Source organism: Mauremys mutica, chromosome 17 (genome assembly GCF_020497125.1).
Source record: "Mauremys mutica isolate MM-2020 ecotype Southern chromosome 17, ASM2049712v1, whole genome shotgun sequence".
NCBI classification, from domain to species: Eukaryota; Metazoa; Chordata; order Testudines; family Geoemydidae; genus Mauremys; species Mauremys mutica.
This window is the reverse complement of record NC_059088.1, coordinates 24,985,028-25,012,733: the sequence shown is the minus strand read 5'-3', so window position 1 is coordinate 25,012,733 and position 27,706 is coordinate 24,985,028. Positions and strand designations below refer to the sequence as shown.

Below are 27,706 nucleotides of genomic sequence, written 5' to 3'. Positions count from 1 at the left end.
ATATATACAAAGTGAAAAATTCTGTGCATGTTTCTGAAGATGCAGGACATGATAATTCTTTGGAGAAAATAAATGGGGTCAGGAGTTCAGGAAAGTCAGCAAGAGTGCTTTGAAATGTTTGCAGTCAGGGTTTTCGAACAGAGAACAATGACATCTGGCTTTTCAGAGCAACCTGTGCTGGCCAGTTCTCTGTCGTTGGATCCAGCAATGGAACCTGAGGAGTCGTCTCTCTGAAGAGGGGGGACATAACTAACAGGACAGCGAAGTGGACATGGGTAAAAGGAGGGACTGTACTCGGCTTTGTTGTATCTTTTCTCAGAGTTTCCCCACAGAGCACCAAAAGCATAAGGAGACATCCTGGAATTCATCCCCAGGCTTCCTCAGCTGGAATCTTACATAGCTCCCAGATCAAAGGCCATACCATTCCTTTAAAAATCAGTTAGAGCACATTAACATTTGTCCACCTTTGCTAAGTCATCAGGTGATTCAGAGATCGCCGTAGCAAAATCAGATGGACCACTACTCTCCTGTCTCTCTCCCCTAAATGTCTCATCTTCCCCTCTGCAGTAATGATGGTCTTAGCCCTTTTTACTCGGCAGCTGGGCTGACAATTAAAGCCATTCTGGGCATGAGTATGGCACAATGCCAATTCTTCTGCCACTGCCAGTTGTCGTCACTGACACAGGGCTATAGGCTCTGCCTGCTGACTGTTCAAGAGTCATTCTAGATGGGGCACAGATATCAACTGATTTATCCAGACAAGGAGGGTGAGGGGTTAAGCATAGCAAAGAAACCAATAGGAAGCAGTTCTGTGTTGCTTTGAGAGGGAAGGGACGTTTCTGGACACTGCCTGGGTGATGGAGCTAGAAGCAATGTGAATCATCCTGAGGTTCACAAAGCTATTTCAGTTTGCGGCACACTCTCTCCCACAAGAAAACTAAACTCTCATCCTGTGTTGCCAGGATATGGAAAAGTTTCTATTAAGACAAATTTAGTTGGTACCAAGAATCCAGGGCTCGCCTATCCTCACCTCCTCCACCGCTGAGAGTATGGGTCTGTCCTGCTCAAAGTTAAACCTCTTGTGTGCATTTTTCAGAGGGGGCAGGTTACGGAGCGCCACGTCTTCTGGAAGCAGCAAACTGGTGCTCAAGTCTGGAAGCTCACAGCCAATCAGTAAATCCTTGACCTCGTTACCAAGAGCCAGCCCTAGATTGTTGGGGGGAAATACAGTAAGATGTGACTGATCATCACTAACGCCAGGACAGCAGAGGTCATAAATCTTAAGCTGTGCTTTATGTTCTTCAGAGCTCAAGCATTTTGGTCATATGGGAATGTCTACAGAATGCTACCAGTTTCCATTAATGTTTGAGCCAATCAAGTACACTGCTTTAGTACAGTTTGACTCCATCCACACTAGCTAACCAAACCATGGGAGGTAACTAGCTTGAATCATGATTCAATACAACATAGGCTAATGTAGACAAGGCCTTACTCATATTCCATCATCCTTGTAAACCAAGTCGCATTAGTTACTCTCACCTTGCAGGATAATGAGCTATAAGCACCACTGATAACTAGGCTTGAAAAATAAGGAGTTGAATCTGTGCAGGGAGTATTATTGTTTGTTTGGAGGGCAAGGAGAGGACAATGATAAGGGATGGGCTCCAGCAGTACCTGGTTCCTGCAGTTCTCCAGCAGAAGGCAGAAGGTTTAGAAGCACGGACAATCTGTTCCATAGACTCTGGGAGCTCTGGGGAAAAAAAAAAAAAAGAAGGCTGCAAAATATATCAAGTCATGCAAATCTTCAAGTCAAGATAGATGCAAATAATTATGAGGATACTTTGCACTTTGATAGCACCTTCCAGAGACTTAAAAGCACTTTGCAAATAATTAAGCCTCAACATCCTCTGATGCAGAGATTAGTTTAATTTGACAGACGGGGAAACCAGGGTAAAGAGGTAAAGATGACTTGTTCAAAGACACAACAAGACACTAGCAGAGTCAAGAATAGACTCTCTGGGCTACGGATGCCCAGTCTCCTGACCTAGCCAGCAGGCCACCTAACCAGCAGCTGCTGCTACATCCATCCTCTCATTTTTTTGGAAAGTTGTTGAAACAGACAGAAGACTCAACAGCAATCATGATAGATGATCCCTGTGTCTAGATGTGGGTTTGTTTCATTCTCATGGCTCCTAGGTCAGGGCTATTTAATAACCGCAAATTCCCTGTTCCCCCATCACCAAAACATATTTGTAGGGTAGAATCTAACAATAAAATAGTTATGACAGTGAGAGGAAGTAATTTGATTATGAATAATACATTTCACCCCAAGAGATCTCAAAGTGCTTTACAAACTTAACACACTGATTTGCAAACCATGCACAGAGATCACTACCCCAGTCACTGAGATGCTGTTACATCTGTGGTGCAACATGGCATCTGTTTAACAATACACATTAATGTCACAACAATAATTTATGCCAGGAAGGGACAAACAATGTATCCACCTGAATCTACAGGGAGGCTTGTCATAATATAATCACCCAAGCTGGCACTTAGGAGACGCTGTCATTAACAGTGTACATTTAAACAAAACCCCCACACCTGGGCACACATGATGATGAGGTCAGTGTTGGTTCTCAACCAGTCCAGGAACACCTTGACAGTCGGAAGCAGGCCCTCATTGGTTATGATCTCTAGTTTCTCTTGGAGGGATCTCTCGTTCCTACAGGATTTGTTACTGGTGATACTCTCTTCAGAGTCGGACAAGTCATCTGAAACGACAAAGAAAAGAGCAAAGATACCATGCATTAAATACCAAGCGGAGACCTGGTAAGAAACCAGGTTGGTATTTGCACAGCGAGTCACCATTGCAGTGGGAAGGGAAAGATGCTTCAAAATTCCCTACTTCATCCACACACATCCACAACAGCAGTTTACTGACTGGTGTAACTATCCCTTGGAAAGCAGCAGGCTCATCATGCTGACCAGTACAGCCTCACTGGTTCCTTGTACTCTCCTGTCTGTCTGTCTGCCTCTACATCTGATATGTTCTCTCTTCTCTTACACTTAGATTGCTCCTTGGGGCAGGGTCTGTCTTTTGTTCTACAGTTGTACAGCCCCTACCACTAGGGGATCCTGGTCCATATCTAGCTCTCTAGGCACTATAGTTATACAAATAATAAAGTATCAGAGGGGTAGCCATGTTAGTCTGGTTCTGTAAAAGCAGCAAAGAATCCTGTGGCACCTTATAGACTAACAGACGTTTTGCAGCATGAGCTTTCGTGGGTGAATACCCACTTCGTCGGATGCAAGTAGTGGAAATTTCCAGGGGCAGGTAAATATAAGCAAGCAAGAAGCAAGCTAGAGATAACGAGGTTAGATCAATCAGGGAGGATGAGGCCCTGTTCTAGCAGTAGAGGTGTGAAAACCAAGGGAGGAGAAACTGGTTCTGTAGTTGGCAAGCCATTCACAGTCTTTGTTTAATCCTGAGCTGATGGTGTCAAATTTGCAGATGAACAGAGACTGCACATTTGACACCATCAGCTCAGGATTAAACAAAGACTGTGAATGGCTTGCCAACTACAGAACCAGTTTCTCCTCCCTTGGTTTTCACACCTCTACTGCTAGAACAGGGCCTCATCCTCCCTGATTGATCTAACCTCGTTATCTCTAGCTTGCTTCTTGCTTGCTTATATATACCTGCCCCTGGAAATTTCCACTACTTGCATCCGACGAAGTGGGTAACCTCCAACCCACGAAAGCTCATGCTGCAAAACTTCTGTTAGTCTATAAGGTGCCACAGGATTCTTTACAAATAATAAAGTAATAATAAACTAGTGGCTAGAAGAACAGCTGACACACCTGGGAGCGATTCCCAACTTCCCCATATTTGCTGTGTTATCCTAAGCAAGTTAGTGACCCTCTGACCCTCCCTGCCTACCCTTTCTTCGGTGGGGACGAGAATGCTTCTTTATTCCACCTGCATCAAGTGCCGTGACAGCCTTATAAAAGTGCAAAGTTGAAGATTAGTCAGGGAAAGGCCTATGTCTTCCTCTGTCTGGTACAACATTGCACATGCTGTCCGTGTCTGTGTGCTGCAGGATCCCAAAGTGCTTTGCAAACTGGACTCAGTTCCACTAGCTCAGTCAAAGTCCACCTCTTTTGGAACTGACGCTCATTCAGTTGAACCCTGTTATATACAATGACCCTCTCCACCCAGTACATGTAGCTGTTTTCAGCACAGTTATTTAACACTTCCTGCTTTATAAGTTCAGTTTATGCTGCACAAATACTGGTCCTGGTCTAAAGAAAGAACAACCCAATCATTCCACAGCTAACAGCGAATTTACAAACCGAGACCCACTTTTAGAGACAAACCCACCACGCTTAAGGTTACATGGCAAAAGCCAGGAATGAATGGCCATGTAGGGGTGGGGGGAGTTTTGTATCCCCACAGAGAGAAAGTTGTACTATCAATAGACATTAACATCTAGTTAGAACTTGCCCAACAGAGGTACGGGAAGGAAATGAAAGCTAGACAGGCCAATGTAAAGAACAAGATCCATCCCTCTAGAGTTCAGCAAACCCTCTAAAGCTACTCTGGTCCTGCTAAAGATCTCCCTCAGTTGTGAATCTCATTCAGTTATCACTTGATCTAGCATATAAAATACACCTCCTCCTCTACAACAAGACCCTACATTCCTCATTTCCTTACCCTTAATCAGGCCCCTACAAAACTGTACAGGTCTCCCTTCGGTGGGCAGAACAGTGCTGATACAGCTGCATAAAAGCTAGCAGAATGAAGATTCCTGCAGCTGCACCATAGAAACCAAGAAAAAGCAGGAACAGCAGCAAGCCACCCCCAAGTTTAAGAAGAGATTCAGAAGCAACTGTGGGTCAGTACTAGCTGCAGCTGGGTACCTCAGATGGAGCAAGGGATGGATGGGGCAAGGCTATTTAACTGCCTGAGGCTCATCAGTACTTAGGGATCCATAATATTCTGCAATTCTATAGTTCCTCATATGCGAGGATCTCAAAGTTATTTGGGGGCTCCTTTACTCACAGAAGGAGACTGAGCAGCAGAGGTGAGATTAGAACCCATGTCTCTCAGCTTCCAATCCCTCGTTCTAACCACTAGACAAACATGACTGCTTATTAATACAGCAATAATCTTTCATTAACCCATTGATATCAGCAGCTAGTGACCAATTTCTTAGGCATCCAACCCTGGCATAGTCAGAAGCCACATAGCATTCTTCAGCATTGTTTGGAAGGCATAATTAGTCAGGAGGGGTTTGTCCTTATACATGTGCACAACTGAGCCAGAGAAGTTCAAAGCAAGACAACACACAGGTTAATTCAACCTTGCAGTTGAGAATTTAGATGTACAAATGTCATGAAATTCAAAACATTCCCACAGCAGCATCAGCTGTGTGCCCCCACTGCACACAGAAAGCAAAACTTCAACAGAATAATTATTCTTCACTTTTCCTAACTGCATTGCACTTCCTTTCAAACTGACAAAGCGTTGTGGAGTGCTGTTAAATGGTTACCTTGTTTCACACCAGCAGGGGCTGCAATATCTCTATATACAATGCCTGTGAAGTACTTTGGGATCTCTGGAATGAACAGCGGCACTATAAGAATGCAATACAAAATACTAATGAAACTTATGTGGAGTGAGGGGACAGGGTTACAATCACGGGTAGAACCAAAACATTGGAATTTCCTGATCTATGGGATGTTTCAATTTTCAACCAGAATGTTGCATCAAACCCATCCCCCTTCATTCTCTGTATTGACTGTGAATACAATTAGGGAGAGAAAAAAGATAACAGTGCTTTATAACAGGCTACAGAGTGTATAATTCTAAAGAAGAAATGTCGGATAAGGGTCTGTAACTCCCAACCTGACTAGCCCCACTTCAGAGATCTTCCCACCCACCTCAATCAGGAAGAACTGAAGACAGCTCCCTCTGAAGTCGACCTACGTGAATAATGTAGCTGGAATCGATGCACATTAGGTCGACTTATTGCGGTGTCTACACCCCCTGAGTTGAGGGGAGAAACTCTCCCGTTGACTTACCTTATGCTTCTCGTTCTGGTGGAGTACTGAAGTCCAGGGGAGAGCGATCGGCAGTTGATTTAGTGGGTCTTCACTAGACCCGTTAAATCGACCCCCGGTGGACTGATCGCTGCGCATCCCTTGCCCCTCCGCCCCCCTGGAAGTGGAGACATGCCCTGAGGCTCTGTCTAGACTAGGATTTAATGGTGTGGCATTAGATCATGTTAGCTAGCTTGGTCCATCCCTTTCTAAATCTCCAGATTTGCTAGAGTACAACTTGCCTTTCCTTGACTAGAGTTTTAGAAGGTCTTAGTTAGCTCAAGCTGGCTATGATCTCACACTACACCTTTGATCCTAGTCTAGGCAAAGCCTGAGTCCTTGTCAGAGTTGCATGCCCATGGAAACTAGGTTTGAGCATGATGCAAAATGCTTCCTTGCTCCCCGATATAAGGGAAGCTGGAAGGGGTGACTAACAAACAAGACCAGACTGCCTCAGGTGGTTTATCTGAAATACAAATAATGCATTTGTGTTATATCATCTCTTTTTCTAGCTGTTCGCTCCCAGAACATTACTTTGATTGAACAATACACGTCACTGAATAGCTTTAAGAAAGCTGCAGTGCCATCTACTGTGCATCTAAAGTTAGAATCTGGCCCTACAAAACTAAAGACTGATGTGATGTTATGGCTGAGAGTGTATAGAAATTGCCCCCAACTCCACATCTCTGCTCTTTACATGTCATTCAGTCAAATCTGCTGACTTTTACGGATACAAATAAGTTTTCACTTCTGTGGACTCTGCAGAGCTCACCCAGCCAGTACAGCTAGAGGAGAGTCACCTGGATTCTGTTTAGAGTCACCAGGAAATTGCCAAATCACAGAATTTTTATGATTTAATAAGCAGTAAAACAGCCAAAATTTCAAATTCAGCTAGACTGCAGCACTAGCAAATTGAACAGACCTTTAGCTTTGTGAGCGGAATTAATTTCATTGGGAAACATTGACAAAACACAGAACCCAAACTAATTTTATAGACATGCTGATGACTTTATATCGGCATTTAAACATTAATGGCCCATTTCTCCCTTACCCTACACCTTGTGCAGTCATTTACACTAATCCACTATGGAACACCTGCAAATCAGAGTAGTAGCATTTTGTCCATACTTTGCACTGGTGTAAATGACTGCACCATGCAGGACAACAGTCGAATGGTGCTAAGTCTGCTTTTCACAGTACCACAGAAGTCAGAGATAAAAAAGACCTAGGGTACATCCATCGATCTATCAGGGATCGATATATCGCGTCTAGATAGATAGCTAGATACCCAAACACGCTCCCGTCGACTCCAGAACTCCACCAGGGCAAGAGGCGGACGTGGAGTCGACGGGGGAGCCGCGACCATCGATCCCATGCCATGAGGACGGGATGCAAGTCGAAATAAGATACATCGACTTCAGCTACGCTACTCCCATAGCTGAAGTTGCGTATCTTACATCGACACCCCCCACCCACCCAGTGGAGACCAGGCCCTAGTCAATCAGAACTGTTCCCTTTGAACAGGTTCTAACAGCATTTCCCAAAGTTTTGAAAGTTGAGGCCCTTTTTAAGAAAATGAAACTCACCTCAACTCTTTGGCTACCCTGCAATGCCTGGTCCACACTACAAAACGATGCTGGCATACTTATGTCATCTCGGAGTGTGAAAAAATGTACAGCCCCTAGCCAACATGTGCCAGCAAAACCCCCATGCAGAAGCAACTATACTGACAGAAGAGTGCTTCTATTAGTTTAGTTTGGGGAGGTGGTGTAGCTATGCCAGCAGAACTCCTGCCGGCTTAGGCTGGGTACTAGGGAACTATGCCAGCACAGGCTCTGTAGTGCAGATATAGCCTTAATTTATACATCAGCTCCACCCTGCAATCCAATCCTCTGCACCCCAAACTTTAGGAAATGCTGGCACAGATCTTCATAACATGACCTTTCCTCTCCTTTCTTACATGCTCTGAAGAGCAGCAAAGTGTTTAAATGTCAACCCTGTTCACTCTCATTGGCATGTAAATCAGCACTCACTGAAATGAATAGGGCTGTTCAGACCACAGAGATCCTATTTCAGACTCTCTGAAAACTCAGGCAGACGTCTCTGTATGAGTTACATCTGCTTCACATTTTGAAGGTTTTCTTCACAACCGTAACAGCTAGAGACTTTAAAAATAGAAGATGACACTTTTGAGAACTAATACCTCCTCAGTTAGTCCTTTGCATCCCACAGGGGAATACAACCCACACTTTGGGAAACACACTGAGGCTTTGGCTACACTTGCATTTCAAAGCGCTGCCGCGGCAGCGCTGCCGCGGCAGCGCTTTGAAGCGCTAAGTGTAATCAAAGCACCAGCGCTGGGAGAAAACTCTCCCAGCGCTGTCCGTACTCCACTTCCCTGTGGGGAATAACGGACAGCGCTGGGAGCGCGGCTCCCAGCGCTGGGGCTTTGACTACACTGGCGCTTTGTAGCGCCGCAATTTGCAGCGCTGCAGAGGGTGTGTTTTCACACCCTGCTGCAGCGCTGCAAATTTGTAAGTGTAGCCAAGCCCTGACTTATGTCCCTCTGTATTAATAAATAAAGCCCCTAAACACCCAGTTGGAAATATTATTGCACCTATTGCACAGAAGCTTACAAACAATCTCAAATTAGTTCAATAAGTAAAGTTATCTCACTAAATTGTTCTGTGTTAACAGGTTAATCGTATTTTATTACATCATGCAGAAATACTATACAACACTGCCCTGATGCACTGCCCTCTTCTTTTATGCTAATGTATGGAACTGGCCTTCCATGCATTAAGGGTGAAATTCATTCCTATGCAAACAGCCAGCCTATCCACCACTTAAGTCCCACTCTGGTCAAAACAGGGGACTTCAGTGTATCATGCTGACCAATAATGTCTCATTGTTCTCACCCTATATCCATCTGTTGTCTCTTTTCTTACATTTAGATTGTAAGCTTCTTGGGGCAGGGACCATCTTGGGTCTGTACAGCACCAAGTACAACAGGGTGTTGGGTCCACGACTGGGCTCCCAGGTGCCACGGTCGTGCACAATAATGCACTACAGTGTTGCACAGGGGATGGATTTCACTCCCCGAGAAGACTTCTATTGCTTAATCATTTTCTACCCAGCTCTGTGCATTCTTCCATGCCAGTAAAGATTTCATTTGTAACCAAGTATCCATCCTTACCTTGTTCAGGGAAGCCGGGCTTCTCCACATCCCCATTGACACAAGGCTTGCTGTCCACTACCTCCTTCAAGGCAGCTGGCTCATGAGTTGGTTTCAAGAGGACGTTGCTGAAAGTGGGGGCCAAGCGAAAGCAGCGTTTGGTCTGGAACAGCTGTGTGGACATGGCCTGGAGGTTACTGGCTATGCTAGCTTCATTAGTGCCCATGGACCCTGGCCCATTGACTGCAGCATCTGAATTCTCAGTCTTGGAGACACTTAGGCTTTTAGAGTCCACCAGCCCGCTCCCCTCCATGCAGTTTTTTAAGGCCTCCTTGGCCCCATTTTTCATGCTTTTGGTTCGGCCGCCTCCCTCCTCCCCTGGCTCGTCCTCCATATCCTCCAGGTCGGAACGGGATTCCTGGCTGTTCATGTCTGAGTCTGTCTCCACATCAAAGGCCGTCTCCACCTCCTCGTCGCTTTTCTCTGAGCCGCTCTCCGAGCCATCGCTGCCCTTAGTGAAGTCCTGGCTGGAGTCAGAGTCGAAGCCCTCGCTCAGGTCACTCTCATCGACCTTCTGGGGATGGCGCCGGCGGCGCAAGCAGGAGAGGCGAGAGTATTTCTTGCTCTTCTTGCTGTCCTTCTTCCTCTGCTCATCGCTGGGCCGGTGGTTGGCTAAGTCAGCATCTGCTTCCTTCTCAACGGAGTTCAAGGGCTCCCGGGTCTCTGGGTCATCTGCAAAAGACACCCGAAACAAAAACACTTGGAACTGTTTGAGGTACAACCCAACCAGGTGGCCAGGCCCAAGCCAGGGGAAGCGTCAGTGTCTCACTTCTATAGCACCTTTCATCAGAGGATGTTTTAAGGCACCCTTGGGAGATGACCCATCTGTAAAATGGGTCAACATGGGCACCGACGAGTGAAGCAATGTGAACCCCACACCCTGACCAAGCCCCAGTCACACAGAAACATACAAGTTTAATTACGGACAATTCCTTTACCTCCTAATGGCATTTACTAATCCCCAGATCCATTCAGTAGCCAGCAGCAGAAGTTTATCCTAGCAAATACAGGGCGGAACACCTGTATGACACTGGTTTAAATCCTGCCCAGGTCCTACCTAGCCAAGTGAAAGCCATTTCCATTTGACAGCTAGTAGATGGGCAGCTAGTGTGAAATGAATAAACAGATCTCGATCCAGTTTCTAATTATGGAATCCATATTATACAAGACCCTTTTGTGAGTAATTTCAGCAGAAAGACTAAGGAAAGAACGGGCCTTAGACATGGAGTCTGTCCAGGACAAGACTGGCGTACACAGGCAGAAGTCTAAAGAAGCTTAAATTCACATTGTCTGAGCTGCACCTGATCAGTCATTACATGGCTTCAGTCTTCAGGACTGCCACGCCAGTACAAAATTCATTTAAATACAAAACCACTTTTTCCCCAGCCCAACTCTCCAATGAAAGAGCCCACACAGTTAACTACAGAGAAAATTTTACTTCTTAATGGTCCTTTAGCAAGAGAAGAATACACACCTTTTACTAGAAGCACTAAACAAAATCGCTGACTGATAAAAAATGAAATCTTCTGCCAAGAATTCAGTCATCTGACCAGAGGCTAATTCGTCTTGGTTGAGACAAATTTACAATAAAAATCATGGTTTAAAAACAAGCCTGGATTTTACTCTCCAATTAAAACGTGTTGCATGCATTTCAGATTGCTGACAATATAGCAAAGGGGCAGGATACTTGCATGCATGCCAGAAGGTTTGAAATTAAAACCCAACTGCTACTCTCAGTAATCTTGGATTGAACTGGTCTAATCCACCTCTCTTATTAGATGGATAGTGCTCAGTGTTTTAAGATGCTTAATTCACCTTGTTTTATTTAAAATCAAGGCTGGGGGAGAATCTGCATCAACTATATAAACACAATAGCTTATTAAACAACACTGCAGTGCAGTGGTACGTGGGAATTTTCTCAGCGGAGTAGTCAAGATACAGGTTGAAACATTCGACTAACTTTATAAGAAAGGAAGGCAGTAAAGAAAGCTGAAGTTAAATTCCTCTTCTGCAGAAATGAATGAGCTACACAAGCATGCCATCATTCTAAGATATACAGCTATTACTGTTCAGACTAGTCTGTACATTATTATGGATATGTTTGGTGTGTTCAGTGGAACTGTTTAAGGCAAGTGATTAAGACCCCAGCACGACAACATTTAATTAAATTAACCTCACCTATAAAGAGTGAGTTATTCCCATCTTTAATTGGTGGTCATTACATCATCCCAATGATCTCTCGCCACACACTGGAGACTCTTGTTTAATGTGAATCTTCAAGTACATTACTTGGGTCAAGAAAAATCTGAATTTCCATTTTTCTAAAGATAGTGATTGGGCAGAATTTACGAAGGGGCAGGACTTCAGCTTTCCCCAAAGCTGAATTGACTTGAAAGAAAATAAAAAGCCTGATTCAATAGGCAACCTTGGAGACTAAAGACCTCGTTTATCCTACAATAATAGAAATGTAGGGCTGAAAGGGACCTCAAGAAGTCATCAAGTCTAGCCCCATGCACTGAAGCAGGACCAAGTAAACCTAGAATGTCTCTGACAGGTGTTTGTCCCACCTGTTATTTAAATCCTCTAATGACAGGGATTCCACAACCCTCCTATTCCAATGCTTAATTATCCTTATAGTTAGAAAGTTTTTCCTAATCTCTAACCTAAATCTCCCTTGCTGCAGATTAAGCCCATTACTTCTTGCCCTACTTTCAGTGGACACGGAGAAGAGATACTGAAGAAGGATGAGCTGGAGAGAGATACAGAATGACTGTTCCGGACAACAGGGAAGGCGCTTCTCACATGAGCTGTAAGATCATGAAATGGACAGAGGAGATGAGTCCTAGATGAGCAGAGGACACAGGATTGGAAGGGGCCTGCTGGGTTGTCCAGTCCAGTCTCCTTCTATAGCAGCCAACCTTGTCAAATAAGCCCATTCATAAAGTTATCAGAGGAGGTAACAAGAACAGGACAGACGAGATCCATCAGGTCAGCTGGAGCAAAGCCAATGGAGAGTTTTAAAAGCCACGCAGGACTCATTTGAACTAGATCCTGAAATGAATGAGGAGCAAGTGGAGGTGTTACAAGACAGGGCAGACCTGCACTTTGGTGACATCTGTGAAACTGAAGTCATTGCTCAACAATTTAGCAAATGTCTCTCTAGTCTGACTGTGTCCCCCACCACCTCCCCATGAGCTGCCTCTGAACCCAGAGGGTCTTCCCTATTTTTCACAGCAGCAAGCATCCCTCTGATAGCTTCCTATGGAAGCATAGTCATTGCAGAACAGGGTACTCTAGAGTAAGAGAGGGGACTTCCATGCCCTCGAGACTCAACAAACTAGTTGTGCCTAGAGCTTCCTGCCTGGCCGTGAAGAATCAAAAGCGTTTCAAACTCAGCTCTGCAAACCTATAGCTGTGCACTGCACTATAAAGCTCATACCGAAGGCACTCAGGAAAGGGCTGTGGCGACCACATACAGGGAAGTCGTTTGAGCTAACACAGCACTCACCACCTCCCTCCTCTTACCTGTGCCATCGCTCTGGAAGGCTGGAACTGGATTCTCCCCTTCTTCCAGTTCTGCCTGCAGGCGAATATTGACGTGGTTTATCAGATGAGAAAAGAGGGCCAGAGTGAAAGCAATGGCTGCACTGTACTGCTTTGAACCTGCAACAAGAGAGCACAGAGGTGAAGTGAATAGACTACCCCAGTTCTGCGGCAAAATGGATGTCAAATAAGATACGTTTAAGATTTGCTCTCTAATTGCATGGGACACAGCCATCTTGACAAGTGGCATCAATATCCAGGGGTTACCACTTCCTGAAAAAACTTCAATCCATAAATCAGCCCAAGGTGACATCCCTAGTATTTCACCTCTCACCTTAAAGATAGGAAATAACAGTTTTTTATGCAGATCTTCCTATTATAGTGAAAAAAGTGGTAGCAAGCAGGATAACTGTCTGGTGTCTGAAGGATGCAAACACCAAGAAGGGAGAGAAGTTGCACACTCTAAACAATTCCTCTTCCTTCTTGGTGTTGACATCCTTCCCATACCAGTTATCCTTCATCTACACTATCCCAAAGGAAGTGGTGGAAGCATCATTAATTAGGACATTTCACAATGAATTGTACACTAGAAAATACAGTGCAAGGAGCAATCCTGACCTGATCCAGGAGATAGATTTAGATGCAACATAATAAGTCTTCTCCATCACTAACAACTAACAAATTTCAAGCTAGATTATAGGAGTTACCCAGTTTTAAATTAACCTAAGTGGGTCCCCTTATTCCAGTGGTCCCCAAACGTTTTCTGTCATGGCTTCCCTTATCCATAATGGAATCTGTCCAAGCCCTCTGGGGGGCTGGGAGCCAGGGGCCAGAGTGGAACTGGGGGCAGAGTGGGGCTGAATGGCACTCTCTCCCTGCCCCCCATGGGGGCTGGCTCAGGCCCCGCACCCCGCAGTTTGGGGACCACTGCCTTATTCTATGGAAGGTCAGTGTCCAGAATGGACAGGTCATCTTGTTCAGCATTTATGTTCCTCAAGGCTGTCCTCCTCTCACAGCACATAATTCAATGAGCTGCATCACGACCCGTGTTCGTTGTTAATGCACTGATTACCTGCCCTTTTGAGGCTGTGGACGCTCATTAGGCAGATGATCACCATGCGGAAGATGAGGAGGTCGGGAAGGAAGGAATATCCACTCTCATATTCCTCTTCGTCTTCGCTCGCTGAGCTCAGATTAGGAGGAGAAGGCAGGTAGAACAAGCAAAGGTTGAAATCCTCCAGCACCGACTGGCAAAGAGATGTTAGCTCAGAGTCCACAGAGCTTAACGTGGAGGGAAAACAAATTGATTTACTCTTCAAATGCCCTGCAGCAAGTTAAGTCTCAAGCTCCTGGCAACTAGAACGTTCATGTGGATACTGAACGAAAACTGGTGCAAGCTCAGTCATCACTTAAGTCATTTAGAACAAGATAGGACAAGGCACTGGAGAATATACTGAAGGGAACAATCATGCACAGGCAGGGGGGGAAGACTAGACAATCTGAGCAATGTGTCCCATTCCTACAGAGCGTACACTGAAGTGATACAATAAACAGCTACCGGAGCGTCTCCTATACTGCCAGGATGGATCACTAGAGAATAAAGTGAGGGGCTCAACTCCGCGCTCTTGGGCTGAGGGTGCTGTCTCCATAGCTGGCCCAGGCAGCGAGAAACCAGCCACAATTGGCCTTTCAGCCCACGTAGTAATAGCCAGGATATTAAGCAGTAAACCAGCTAATTCTTCATTGATGAGATTAACATACCGACCTAATCAGCTATGGAAAGTGAGCAGGTTTCTACAAATCTGGAGCTCAATCTGAGGCTGAACAATGATCCTTAACACTCCTATAGCTCTTTTAACCTAAGGATCTCAAAGCACTTCAGAATGAGACACAAAAATTCCCCATGAGCTGGATAAATATAAATAATCACTGGGTGACTTTCTTCCCACAGGGGTATGCCTGGGTCAGGAGGCACTATATGGCAATACACATCAATATATACAGTATCCTTCATTATTAAGAAGAGTGAATATTTCAGAATCAGTTATTTCTACTGTGTAATTAAAACTTTACACTGTAACAGCCTCAATTGAGGGTCTCAACCTTTTTCCTTCTGTGATCTCCCACACCTGTTCTCCTCTGCAACCACACACACACAGAATCATTTGCAGCTGTTTGCTGCTTCAGAGGCAGCATTATGGGAATCAGTACAGTGGATTACAAGATGTTCCCAGTCTCTAGAGAGAAACTGGCTGTAAAAGATCCAGCAAATCCTCTTCAACTGGCCAGCAGACACAGGCAATTGGGGGCGCTCTATTTCCTCTTCCGCCCTGAGACACTGACACCACCCACTGAATGTGTGTTACATGGAGTAACAGTGAAGCGTAAATCCAGGGTCAACCAGCACAAATCAATTCCTTAAAATGGGCAAGAGAATAAGAGTGTGTGGACTGCCCCCTAACAGAAATCAATCTGTACCAAACAGTATTTAAAGAGTTAATTTAGAGCTACCTGGAGTCTCTTGGCAGAGATAGAAAATCCAGGAAAAGCCACACAATTGTACAAAGCTATCCACTTATTCCAACAGAAACAGGCTATGGAAAGAATAGCATCTTTCCCCTGAACAAGGAGGTTCGATTACAGGTGTTTATAATGAACTGCTCTATGGTTCTGCACGTGTGCAGATTGTGACCCTTTGCACCAATGTCATTCTGCCAATGCTTGATAGACGCACAGATTTGAAGACTGGGCAAAGAATTCAAACACAGTGAGAGGGGCACCATAACACAAAGATGACACTGAGAGATTGAGAAGTCAGAACTTCTGAATTCTACATTCACTCAGGCACTGATTTACCGAGCGACCACGGCTAAATGATTTAATCCCCGTGTGTGAAGTTTCTCTGTGGTGGTGATAATACTCTCCTCCCTCACAGAAGTGTTATAAGACTTCCCTTACGTTTGGGATTCTTGACTGAAAGGCTCAATAAAGGCATCACTAAGATATGCTGTTCTGCATTTGTGGCGAGGATACAAAGCAAGTCTCTTCCATTTCTAATCTTTGCAGCTGCAAGTCTCCTACAGAGGATAGAAGCTGTATGGTAACCTTACCTGCTTTTTGGCTGCAAAAGGCTCTGGAGATACATAAAGCTCACCAGCAACCTTTTAATGTCTTTGCATCTAAAGATTAAAGAGAAACACAGTTAAGTGAGTATCCCATCACTTGGTTGCAAGGGGATAGCAATGTTCTTATTCATGTATGTAAATCAGGTTTTCGATGGATTGCTAGTAAGTTAGTTTATTCATGGTCTCCCACCTTCACTATAGTGGCAAAATCTAGCTTGACCACACATCTGTGCCATCAGAGAGTCCTGCTTTGAGAAAGGGGCATTGATATTCCATCCATTTCAGAACTTATGATCATGTTTAAACTTTGGAAACAAGAAATATACACAGGAGTTCGGACGGCAAAACTGGCAGGGGGAGCATTAAAGGCAGTTAATGAGAATTCTGAGGCTGTTCAGTACTAAACAGAGCAAGATCTTAAGCTGTAAAGGCAGAAGATGTCAGTATTCTCATGGATCAGCAGTTCTGGTTGAAGAATATTCAAGTCTCCAATTTTCATCCACACATTTACAAAATGTGTTCTCTCAATCCAAGAGAGGTCAGGAACCACTTCACACAACCAACCAACCATATGTCGGGCTCTGGAGATGCAGAGTGGAACAAACTGCATATCTATTGGATATTTATTTGGCTCAGGCATTAGAATATCTGGAAGCAGTATACATGAAGGAAGAAACTAGTCTGGATAATGCTTGGGAAGAGCACTAAGAACAGAACCAGATCATTAGCCAAAAATTCTAATTCATTAAAAATCAAGGTCAGATAAATGGAAACAAGTTACTCACACTACTGACTTCCTATTAAATGCACCATGAATACTGGTTTACTAGATGGGTGATGGCTCTATGGACTTCTCCTGCAAAGGCAGCAGGAAACACAACTAGCAAAGATGTATTTAAAACAAAGTAAACTGCTACATTGCTGACACAAGGTATTAGTGAACAACAGAGGGTTACGGTAGGTTGCTGAATTAGATGAAAGGGCTCTCGGTACCTACTTGATGGCAGAGTTCCATATTGCTTTTTATTTTGTAACGTGAAATTTAGTCCTTGTGACAGAATGACAGCCCTGGAGACTGAAGTCCACAGGCTGGATGTACATAGGCAGTAACAGTGCAAGCTTCCTACATATTCCACTCCACCAGTATGCCTCAACCCTGATCTGCAGCAACCAGCTCTAGGGATGAGAGGGGAATTCAACCTTTGCACCTAGCCAAACCTTGGCCTCTTTCCCAGCGATCACCACTAAAGGGGCCAATAGTGGGATCTAGACTGAGATCATTAAAAAAACAGGAACAACTCTGACTGGCGACTGATTTGAGCTGGATTTGTGCCAGACACTCCATACCCTATTAAAGTTCCCAGGAACCATATCCAGTCCCTGTTTCTAAAGGAAGCCACTGATGATCGCATTCCAAGACTTGTCCCAGCACCCGCCTCTTCTCTGTGTTCTTACCGTTTTTTGCTTGGAGACAGTTTCCTGGTTTCACATTTCTTCAGCTGGTGATACATTTTGGCTGCCTTGTCATACAGCCGCTTCAGGTTACCATAGGCACCTTCAAAGGACACTTCAGACTGGATACTAAGATACCAATATTATACAAACAAAAAGTTACTTTTCCACAGGGATTCTCACCAGTTACTTTTCGTGGCTTTGATTGGACTGTGCCACGAATCTTAGTGCTCAATTTTTAAAAGGTATTTTACATGAAGATAGGTCCCGAGTGAGAGTCTTCAAAGCACCGAAGGGATAGATTGATTTATACGGATTTCAGTAGGCGCTGGGCACTGTGAAGGCGTGCACTCCCCCTTTAAGGGGCAGCCTGGGCTGTAATCAAGGAGACCTGCCCCACACTAGGACAGAGCTATTTAAACAGGAACAGGAAGCGGAGTAAGACAGAGGTGGATAAAAGCCATGCAGGCTGCAGCCGGGGGGTGGTTGTTTTCTCTCAGGCCAGCAGCTTTGTTCTGTAGACTTGAAATCTGGGAGGTGAAACACGGCCTTCAAGTGAGAACCTTAGGAACTGTTTATTGTAATTACTCAGGTCCCGAACCCTTATTAAAAGGGGATATGCTATTTGGTTAGTGTGTGTTGGTCTCTCCCTTGTCCCGGGGAAATTAAAAGTGGGTCACACAGGCAGCGACACACTAGATTGCAGGGATTTGCCTGCCCCTTTAAAAGCACCTAGGTGCTTTTGAAAATCCCACTAGGCATCTGTCTTCATCTTTAAGTGCCTAAATATCATTCAAAATCTGGCCCTTCGTGTTTATTTAATCGGTGGCATGGTGGCCCTGTGATCCAGTACAGTCTTGTCAGGGAGGCAGCCTTCACCACCCCTCTCCACCAGCATTCCCATTAACAGCAGATGTGCAAGGAAATGGAGCAACACGTGAAGAAAAAGGAGAAAATCTGGCTCATTGACTGGGAGTGCAATGAGGATGCTCCCTCCAGCCTCAGTATGTTCTGTGACACTCACCAGCGTAAATAGCAGTAGGTAGCTTCCACGTTGTAATATTTACTCCCTGCCAGTGTCCCCAGCTGGTTAAAGGGCATCCCTGTCATGAAAATTAAAAGGAGAGCGAACTAAGCCGGTGTTATTTCAAACAATCCTCATGCAAGAAGATCCTTTACATCTCACCACATTTCCGTTCATGATAGAAGGCGTACAGAGCCAGCAGGTACAAAAGATATTAACAAAGCCATGTTGAAGAGGCTCTGGCTACTTGCTCCCTTCATCTGTTTCCACTCTGCTTCATGCTGCTCTCACATCTTCCTGTCCCTCCTCTGCTTGCTCTCCTTTCTCCTTCAAGCAAGTCCTCCTAGTCATCAATAATTCACCTGTCCCCTTCTCTCCTAAACTACTGTGCTGTCTGCCCGATTTGGATTAATAGAATATTGGGGTTGGAAGAGACCTCAGGAGGTTATCTAGTCCAATCCCCTGCTGAAAGCAGGACCAACCCCAACAAAATCATCCCAGCCAGGGCTTTGTCAAGCCGGGCCTTAAAAACCTCCAAGGATAGAGATTCCACCACCTCCCTGCATAACCCATCCCAGTGCTTAATCCCCCTCCTAGTGAAATAGTGTTTCCTGATATCCAACCTAGACCTCCCCCACTGCAACTTGAGACCATTGCTCCTTGTTCTGTCATCTGCCACCACTGAGATCAGCTGAGCTCCATCCCCTTTGGAACCCCCCTTCAGGAAGTTGAGGGCTGCTATCAAATCCCCCCTCACTCTTCTCTTCTGCAGACTAAATAACCCCAGTTCCGTCAGCCAATCTTAAGTCATGTGCCCCAGCCCCCTAATCATTTTGTTGTCCTCCACTGGACTCTCTCCAATTTGTCCACATCCCTTCTGTAGTGAGGGGACCAAAACTGGACGCAGTACTCCAGATGTGGCCTCAACAGTGCCGAATAGAGGGGAATAATCACTTCCCTGGATCTGCTGGCAATGCCTCTACTAATACAGCCCAATATGCCACTGGCCTTCTTGGCAATGAGGGCCCACTGCTGACTCATATTCAGCTTCTCGTCCACTGTAACCCCCTAGGTTCTTTTCTGCAGAACTGGTGTTTAGCCAGTCAGCTCAGGATTGCTAGAACATTTTATCTACATTTGTAAAAGTGCGGTATAAGTTTACCATGCTATATAAATTTTTCAATAAACACCAATTATTCATACTTAGGGATCAGCCATAGCAACAACTCAACAAGAGAAAAGCCTTGCACTGTGTTTTTGTAACTGTACTCTTTGTAAAAACTGCCTCCAAGGACCACTCAGAAGCTTTAGCTTCTAATGAATGCAGCTGTCCCCTTAACAATACTTCTCCAAGAGGGCTCATTACACATGTGCTCCATGATCTGTACTGTTTGTTTCTGAGTGCAGCTCAAGTGGTTAATTTGACTCTAAGCATCTATATAGTTCAGGCTCTTAGCTACCTCTGCTCACATCTGAAGCCCACAATTGAGATCATCTGAGGCTTTTAATTAAAATTAATTTAATTGGAGGTCAGACTAGATGATCATAATGGTCCCTTAAGACACCCTATTTCAATATCTGTATAGTGCTAGAAAGGCACACTCAGTCAGAGGCTCTCAACTTTGATTTTCAAACTCAGGATGTCAGACCTGGTAAGCCTTTCAGGGCATTCTGCAAGACCACTCTATTCAGCCAAGCTTCTTCAGGGCAGCTCAGGCAGTCTGCATATGTGCATATGCTTTGAGAGCATGACAGGAGCATTACAGAAATTAAAACTAAATTTTAATTGCAACTGACTATTTAAAAGACATTAGACAAGAAAGCTATTAAATAAGTTCCTGTACTTCTATAGTACCTTTTGTCTGAGCTCAGTGTTTTACATGCACTAACCTTGTAATGTAGCAAAATTTCCCCATTTTACAGGTGTGAAAACTGAGGCAGAGAGTGTTAAGTGACTTGCCCAAGAGGTCATAGTGGCACCTGGAATAGAACCCAGGAGTCCAACTCCAGTCTTCCACTATGTTATATTTGCACAAAGTAACTGCTTTAAGTCAAAAGAGGAGCATGTGGGGTTATATCAGTGAGAAAAGTTGTATTATCAATAATGCTCTGCAAAAGCAGCAATACTCAGCTGGATCTTGGTTGAGCCAAACAAGTATGACATCACCACTTCCATGTAAATTTGAACTTTTATGCATGATGCGGCTAAAAAATAAGGGGGAAGTTACCTGATAAATCAAAGTCATCCTGGGAGTTAAAGCAGAGATGCTTTCCTCTCTTTGGTTTGCCAGCAAGAGAGAATCTCAAAGGGGAATTATTGTAACTGGATAATAAAACAAATCTCTCAAAAGTAAGAAACGTAAGGGTAACCCAAATCAGAGCAATTGCTATGATAGTGTTTTCTTCCAGTCATTTTCACAAGAGGTTTAGGCTACGTGAGCCACGTTATTGTTCCGAAAGGCTCCCAAATTCATGGCAATTCACTTACCAATTTGTGGTGCAACAGAAAGGGCTTGATAGTAAAACCTCTCAGCCAACAGTTCCGTGTCCACACCTGCCAACTCATTCTGATAGCGAGCTGAAAAGAAAGACATCATGCACAACAGAAAGCACAGGCTGTGCCCTAGTACTGCCCAGTGCAAAAAGGGAACAATGTTGTGTTTAGCTGTGATGCTTTGAGTACCTTTCCCAGACCTGAAGAAGAGCTCTGTGTCACTCAAAAACTTGTCTCTCTCACCAAGAGAAGTTGGTTTAATAGAAGATATTACCTCGCCCACCCTGTCTAAGTTATTCGTGCACATTCACATGTATTTTCATTCCTTCACGTGCACACACAGATATTCAAGAAAGAAGTTAAATCATGTCACACACTCACTTCTTGTGGTCGTGACTGTGAGATTCAGACACAAGTCCACTACAGAATGGACCAACACATGTACATGTTTCGTACTAATTACTGAAAAGCCACAGCTTTGTCATTATCGCCCTGCACGGGATTCAATTTAGAATTCTGCACGTTGGGCCAAATTCTCATTTATACTCAGGCCTCCTTGCACCACTCAGGCTTGGTCAGGCCTTAGAGTGTACATGGTACGTTATGCCCACTTTAAGGACTTCTTTACAGTACCAGAGCAGCGCAAGTGAAAGTCAGACCCTATGTTCTTATACAGAAACGGATTCAGACCCACAACACTTGCTACATTTCTAACTAAATAGCATACTCCATGTCTGCTGGCACTAAGATGGGACCTCCACATTCTGTAACAGATCTGTTACCTGAGAGGATTTCACTTCAAATCTGTCAGTGACAAATGTGTGTAAGGTCTTGTCTATACTGTCGATGGTGCCGTAGCTATACCAGACAATCCCATACTGCAGGAGCAGCCTACAGTGATAGAATGGGATTTTCCATCACTATAGAAAAACCACCTCCCTGAGTGACAGTAGCTAGGCGGATGAAAGAATTCTTCAATCCACCGGGGTTAGGTCAGCACAGATATGGCACTCAGAAGTGGGGATTCTCCCCCTCCCCCTGCTCCAGAGCAACACAACTGTGTCAATCTAAATTCTAAATGTACAACAGGCCTAAGACAAACCAGTGTCTGCAAGGAATTATCGCTGGTGACTAACGATCATGGTATCAGTGCTATGAATGCAACAGATTTTATATTTTAAAGGTCCCCCTGCAAGGAAACACTGCTCTTACCTAAATCTCCCAGATAAACCAGACATCTGTGACACGCCATCTGTGCCCACTCCATTTCTTTCCCCGATGCAGACACAGGTTTCTTGCAGCCTACATGAAAAATACCAAATCATAACACACTCGTGGGTGAAGACTGCTGGAAAGAGGCAGCAGCAGCCTACACTTCTTCATGAGATACATGATAGTTAAGTGAGTGCAAATAAGAGATCACACACTGAGACCGGAGTGCTGGCCTTTGTCTGTGTTTTATTATAGATCAATGTAGGCTTGTTTCAGGCTACCAGGTTGTGCAAGACTCATGCAGACAACATATCCTTTTTTTTTTTTTAAGCCACCCCACTTCTCCTAAGGGCAGTATGCTACACTGTTCCACAGCAATCATTAACAGTGCTACCTCACTCATTTGTACTGACGCCCAGGGCCAGAACTTCTACCACTAAGCCACTAGAAATGTGGTGTGCATTCAGCACTGGATAAGCTTGGAGAGACTGTTAAAAGAACAGGGAGAAAAAGGAGGAGAGAAGATGAGATGACAGACAACAGGGGAGGAAGAGAAATAAAATGGGTGACAGGGATAAAGAACAAAATATATTCCTGTAGCTACAGTGTCAGCAGTATTACAGGGAAAAAAGCCTCCAGAAAAAAACAACTCAGTCATTGGGAAGTGGCAGGAGCAACAAAAGAGAGGTAAAATCAGCTGATCTGAAGCTACAGGACAGATTTTTTGGAAACAATCTTCCATCAGCACCTTCTCACCAGCCAGTGACCAGTGAGGAATGTGTTCTGTTTATTTACAGGCATTGCATAAGTGATGTTTTACCAATACGCTGACTCTAAAGTTGTGCCTATAGCTGATGGTGAACCTACAAAATGTTTTACCATGTACACCTGTAATCCCCATTTACGCTACCTTGCCTTTAGCCTCCTCCCACTTCCCCCATTTTCAGTTGTCTGCACGACTCTTCCCCATCCACCATTTCTAATGATGCTGCAGTGTTTAATTTTCACTGTATGCTTATGATGTCTACATGCTATTGTATTTTAATTGCAAGTGTCTGCAGCAACTTAGAGGACAGGACCTGTGGAAATGCAGTCACTTATCAAGGACTACAAATCCAGCCACAATTTAAAATAGGATTTATTAGCTCTGCAGTATCATGAAAATGTTTCTCATAGCAACAGTTGCTAAGGACGTCTGCCTTTTAAACTGATGTTTCAAAGCCAACTGCAATACAATCATCTTCCACCAGCTAAGAACTGAACAGAAACAAGTAAAATATTTCATTGCTAGATACATATGGATATCTCTAACTCCAAATTCTCTTTTCTTTCCACTTAAGTTCCTTTCAATGTTTCATTATTCCCCCTTCTCATATAAATAATAAATAATAATAATAACAACAACAACAACAACAATTATACAAAAAATCAGCTTAAGTTTCAGCTCCATTTCTGCAATTGGAACCACATGGATAGACCTCTGAAGTCAGAAGTTTGCCTAGATTCAACTGCAGTATCAAGAGTCTTAGTACATACATGCAGGATAAAGCACACAAATGTAACACACAGAGGGAAGGAGATAACAAGAGTGCAACACAATTTTGCTCACTCTTTATAGCCAGAGGTAAGTGCTTTTAAAAAATTGTGCTGTAAGATCCGCCATAGTGAACATTAACACTTGCTAGAGGATTTTCTAAGAGAAATGTGACTGCAATAAAGAATATTTTCCACCCCTCTTGTTTCATTACCAAAAGTTTTAACTTGAAAATAAAAGCTGAGCAGACTGTGTTTTGAAAGATAACAAGCTAATGAGAAAAGAATAATCCTCTGCATTTTGAAACAGAGTCAAGTAATTGCAAGGGGGAGCCATCTGCTTATGACTCTTGCATCAACCAAGAGCGAATACACATCAGGCACTGACCTATCAGTGGGTCGGTTACGTGAGTCCAGTCAATACAGCACTGCAGCTCCAGTTGATAGTGAGACTGAATGTAGAGAAGAAGGTGTTGGTAAAATCCGATGCCGGCAATTAGGTGAGTCCGGTACGCACACTCCAGGGTGCTGCGGCTGTGAATGTGCTGTAGAAAACAGAAATAGGCAGCCAGGTGAGAGCCTGTTAATGCAGTCCAGTAAGATTCCGGCCGGCAACATGAGTTGCCCTTGGTAAAACAGAGGTAGCGGGTGACTCACCTTCTGCCATCCTCCCTCAATTCACTCCACCTTCTTGCTCAATACCTAACCAGTACTGTTAATATCTAGTATTGGACAGGTGTAATATCAAGAAAGGAGAAATTATTTAGGCACTATACAGCGGTATAACTAGGAATAATGGACTACTAAGAAATTAAAACACAAGCTGAGAATCAGGAAATGTTTCCTATTTCCATTTTATTCTCCCAAGGGAAATGGTGAAAGATCCATTAGCTTGGGAAGAGAGTGAACCAAATGCTCACAAGAAAAATCATTTGTTGGCTGGGGAGAAAACAGATTATATCTAAGAGATGTTTCAGATCTCTACCCTTTATGAATTACCTGACTGCATTGATTACATTATCATTATGCATTTAGCCACCAACAGCCTCAGGTGTATTTAACAACAACCAAAGATAAGGTTATTTTGCATTGCCAGAAACCTGTTTCCAGCAGTACTAAATCAAACCTTCCCTGATCAGCCACACTCAACAGGTCAAGGTGATTCTACCTCTAAGACAGTCCGTACTGCAAGAAAAGGTATGCTCTTAACTTGGGTTAAAATAGCAGTGAAGACAGCAAATTAGCTTGTAACTCAGGTTAGCAGACTGAGTTAAAGCCCATGGAGTTGCACTCAAGCTGCTAAACCAAATTAAAAGCAGAGTTGAAGCGTCTTCACTGCTATTTTAACCCGAGTTACAAACACACTTTTTTTTGGTAGTGTAGATACACTCTCAGAAGCATCCCACCTAAAAATCAGCAGCATCAATCTTTCTTCCTTTCATGGTTCATCTGATTTACTATCGTGGGACAGTAGGATGGGAAATCTGAAGGACTTGTGCCTCTAGTAAAATCACACACATATTTACACACACACACACACACACACACACACCTCAAACTGAATTCATTTTTTCAGAATATTTTCACTAACTAATTGCTATCTGTACATAAAAAGGACAGGAGTACTTGTGGCACCTTAGAGACTAACAAGTTTATTTGAGCATAAGCTTTCGTGGGCTACAGCCCACTTCATCAGATGCATCTGTACATAGTGAGGCACTGAAACAAACCAGGACTTTCATTCTATGACGCTACTAATGGCGTTTCACTAGATGGCAAAAATGATCTTGAAGCCAACACACAGAGCTGAGAGTCAGGAAATCTGGATTTTATTCCCAGCACTGCCACAGACTTGCTGCAATAACCTGGGCAAGTCACAACACCTTTATACCTTGCTTTCCTGAAAAGAAGGTACGCAAACCCCTTGTGATCTGAACTGTGATATCTGAGCACTTGTTTTCAATACTTCCCTCCACCACAGAGGTCCTATAGCCACATTCATTAATACGGTATTTGTAAAGAACTTTGAGGTCCTCAGATGGAAGGCACCAGGAGACCTCAGGTCACTATGAAGCAGAACATGATTTAGATAAGACCAGTATGGTATTACAATTAGAATGAAGTTCATTTTATATTCATCTGATAAGATCACCAGGATAAGGTGCATAGCACTATATAATAAAAGTGATTTGACTTTCGAGATTCTCTCTAGCATGAAACTAATTAGCACTTCTCTGGATCTTCACATGATCCGACACCTGCTTCACATGGAGATAGTATTCTTATTTTGGAGATGGGGAAATGGATGCAACCTGATTTGGAGAGGCTCTCTGCACCTAGACCTCCAAGGCCATAATGATTTGCCCATAGTTAGAAAGGAAGTCTATGATAGAGCCAAGAATAGGATTCAGGAGTTTCTGGCTCCCAGTCTTGTGCTCGGACCCTGTTTCCAAATAAATTAAGCCATTAACATGTCACACAGCACAAGAATTTCTGGCTCAGTGGCACAGATACCTGCCTTTTTATTCGTTTTAATGAGCTGGATAACTTCATAGTAAACCTTTCTCCACAGCAGTTCCTCTGCTTTTCTCCCATAATCCACCGGATGCAAGAACATCAGCTTCACACACAACTCTCGCAACCTGAGACACAGAGCAGAAAGTTTACCATTCCATTAGCTGCAGTAGCCACTTACATAACCACAACCATGTGAGTTAGGGACAAAGGAAAGCCTGAATGTCATTAAAGGGGCAGCATGGCCACCTAGTGGCCATGCACTCTGGTCACTCACACTCCAGATTGACAGCAACATGCCCAGCCCCAGGGGAGAGCAATGGGTAGTCACTCCCTCTGCTCATCGCCAGTCTTGCTGACAGCATGGGACGGGGTTGTCAGTCTTTTGAGGGAGCTGTACAGGTCTGTCTCATCTTACGCTGGGGTTACGTTCCGCAGTCGGCACGTAAAGTGAAAATCGCGTATAGTCAAAATTACATCGAGTGTAATGGCGGGCAGAACCGCCCGCACTATAGAAACAGTATTTAAATTGTTATTTCTCTTTTGTTTTTCTTGCTTTTGCTGACCACATAAAGCTGAAATTGTGCATGTTAAATGCACCTAAGATGCGACAGACCTGTATGTATCCATCCCTCCTCTTCTGTAAGCAGGGAGCCATTCTTCTGCACAAGTAATAAGACTGCTTGTGGCCTGCCAATTCATGGGGCAGCCCACCCCCACCATACACACACCACCTCAAGACCAGAGAGGCAAGTATTTCCCAAGCTCACCCCTCCAGCCACCCCCTAAGCCCTGCATGTTGTTGCAGACTCTCCAGCCTTGCAAGTCTTTTGAGAGTGGAAGAGGGACATAAATATATTTTTAAGCAGCGATGTGTTCAGAACCGCACAAGAAACTTACAGGCTAAAATTAGATAATAATTATGCAAATGAGGGAGTGAATGAACACGTATAATTAGGCTAGCACTCTTACCAGCAATTTATCAGCATCCAACCTGCAAGACACTTTTACAGAGAAGTAAACACTAAAGCGAGCCACATAATAAATTTCCACAGCAGGGAAACTAAAAATGCTGTCAGAGTAGCATTTATATAGAATTTATATAGAATGAAACCTGCACTAAGCACTAAGCAATAAGCAATCACTTTTAATTATCCCTCTATCGCTTCCAGTACATTTTTTTCAACCATGAGATAAAGAATCCTCTCTACTAGGCAAGAAGTTTATTTTATTTATCTTTTGCTGGAAAATTAAAAGGGGCTTCACTTTATATGTATGAAATTCCTTCAATACACAGGTATTGTAATTATAGAATTATAAAACCAGATCATCATTCACCGCAGAGGAAAAGACATCTCTGTTTGGTCAGGGCCCTAGTCATGAACCAGGGCAACGTTGCGTTAGGTGCTGTACAAAGAGAACACACAAAGAGGTAGTGTGTACTTTGCTTGACAGGTGCACTACAAATT

At 44.0% G+C, this 27,706-nt stretch overlaps 1 protein-coding gene across 1 annotated transcript in view; it reads right to left on the bottom strand.

The window, feature by feature from the left end:
• SMG5 (SMG5 nonsense mediated mRNA decay factor) overlaps positions 1-27,706 on the bottom strand; it is a 47,712-nt gene that overhangs the window by 12,627 nt on the left and 7,379 nt on the right. The window contains exons 3-15 of the mRNA XM_044991216.1: positions 26,242-26,365; positions 24,112-24,268; positions 22,191-22,280; positions 20,973-21,062; positions 18,485-18,563; positions 17,464-17,589; positions 15,994-16,062; positions 13,956-14,164; positions 12,866-13,003; positions 9,302-10,012; positions 2,605-2,774; positions 1,675-1,750; positions 1,031-1,206 (exon numbers count right to left, since the gene is read on the bottom strand). Of these exons, the coding sequence (XP_044847151.1) occupies positions 1,031-1,206; positions 1,675-1,750; positions 2,605-2,774; positions 9,302-10,012; positions 12,866-13,003; positions 13,956-14,164; positions 15,994-16,062; positions 17,464-17,589; positions 18,485-18,563; positions 20,973-21,062; positions 22,191-22,280; positions 24,112-24,268; positions 26,242-26,365 (2,215 nt within the window). The remainder of the gene's footprint in view (positions 1-1,030; positions 1,207-1,674; positions 1,751-2,604; positions 2,775-9,301; positions 10,013-12,865; positions 13,004-13,955; positions 14,165-15,993; positions 16,063-17,463; positions 17,590-18,484; positions 18,564-20,972; positions 21,063-22,190; positions 22,281-24,111; positions 24,269-26,241; positions 26,366-27,706) is intronic.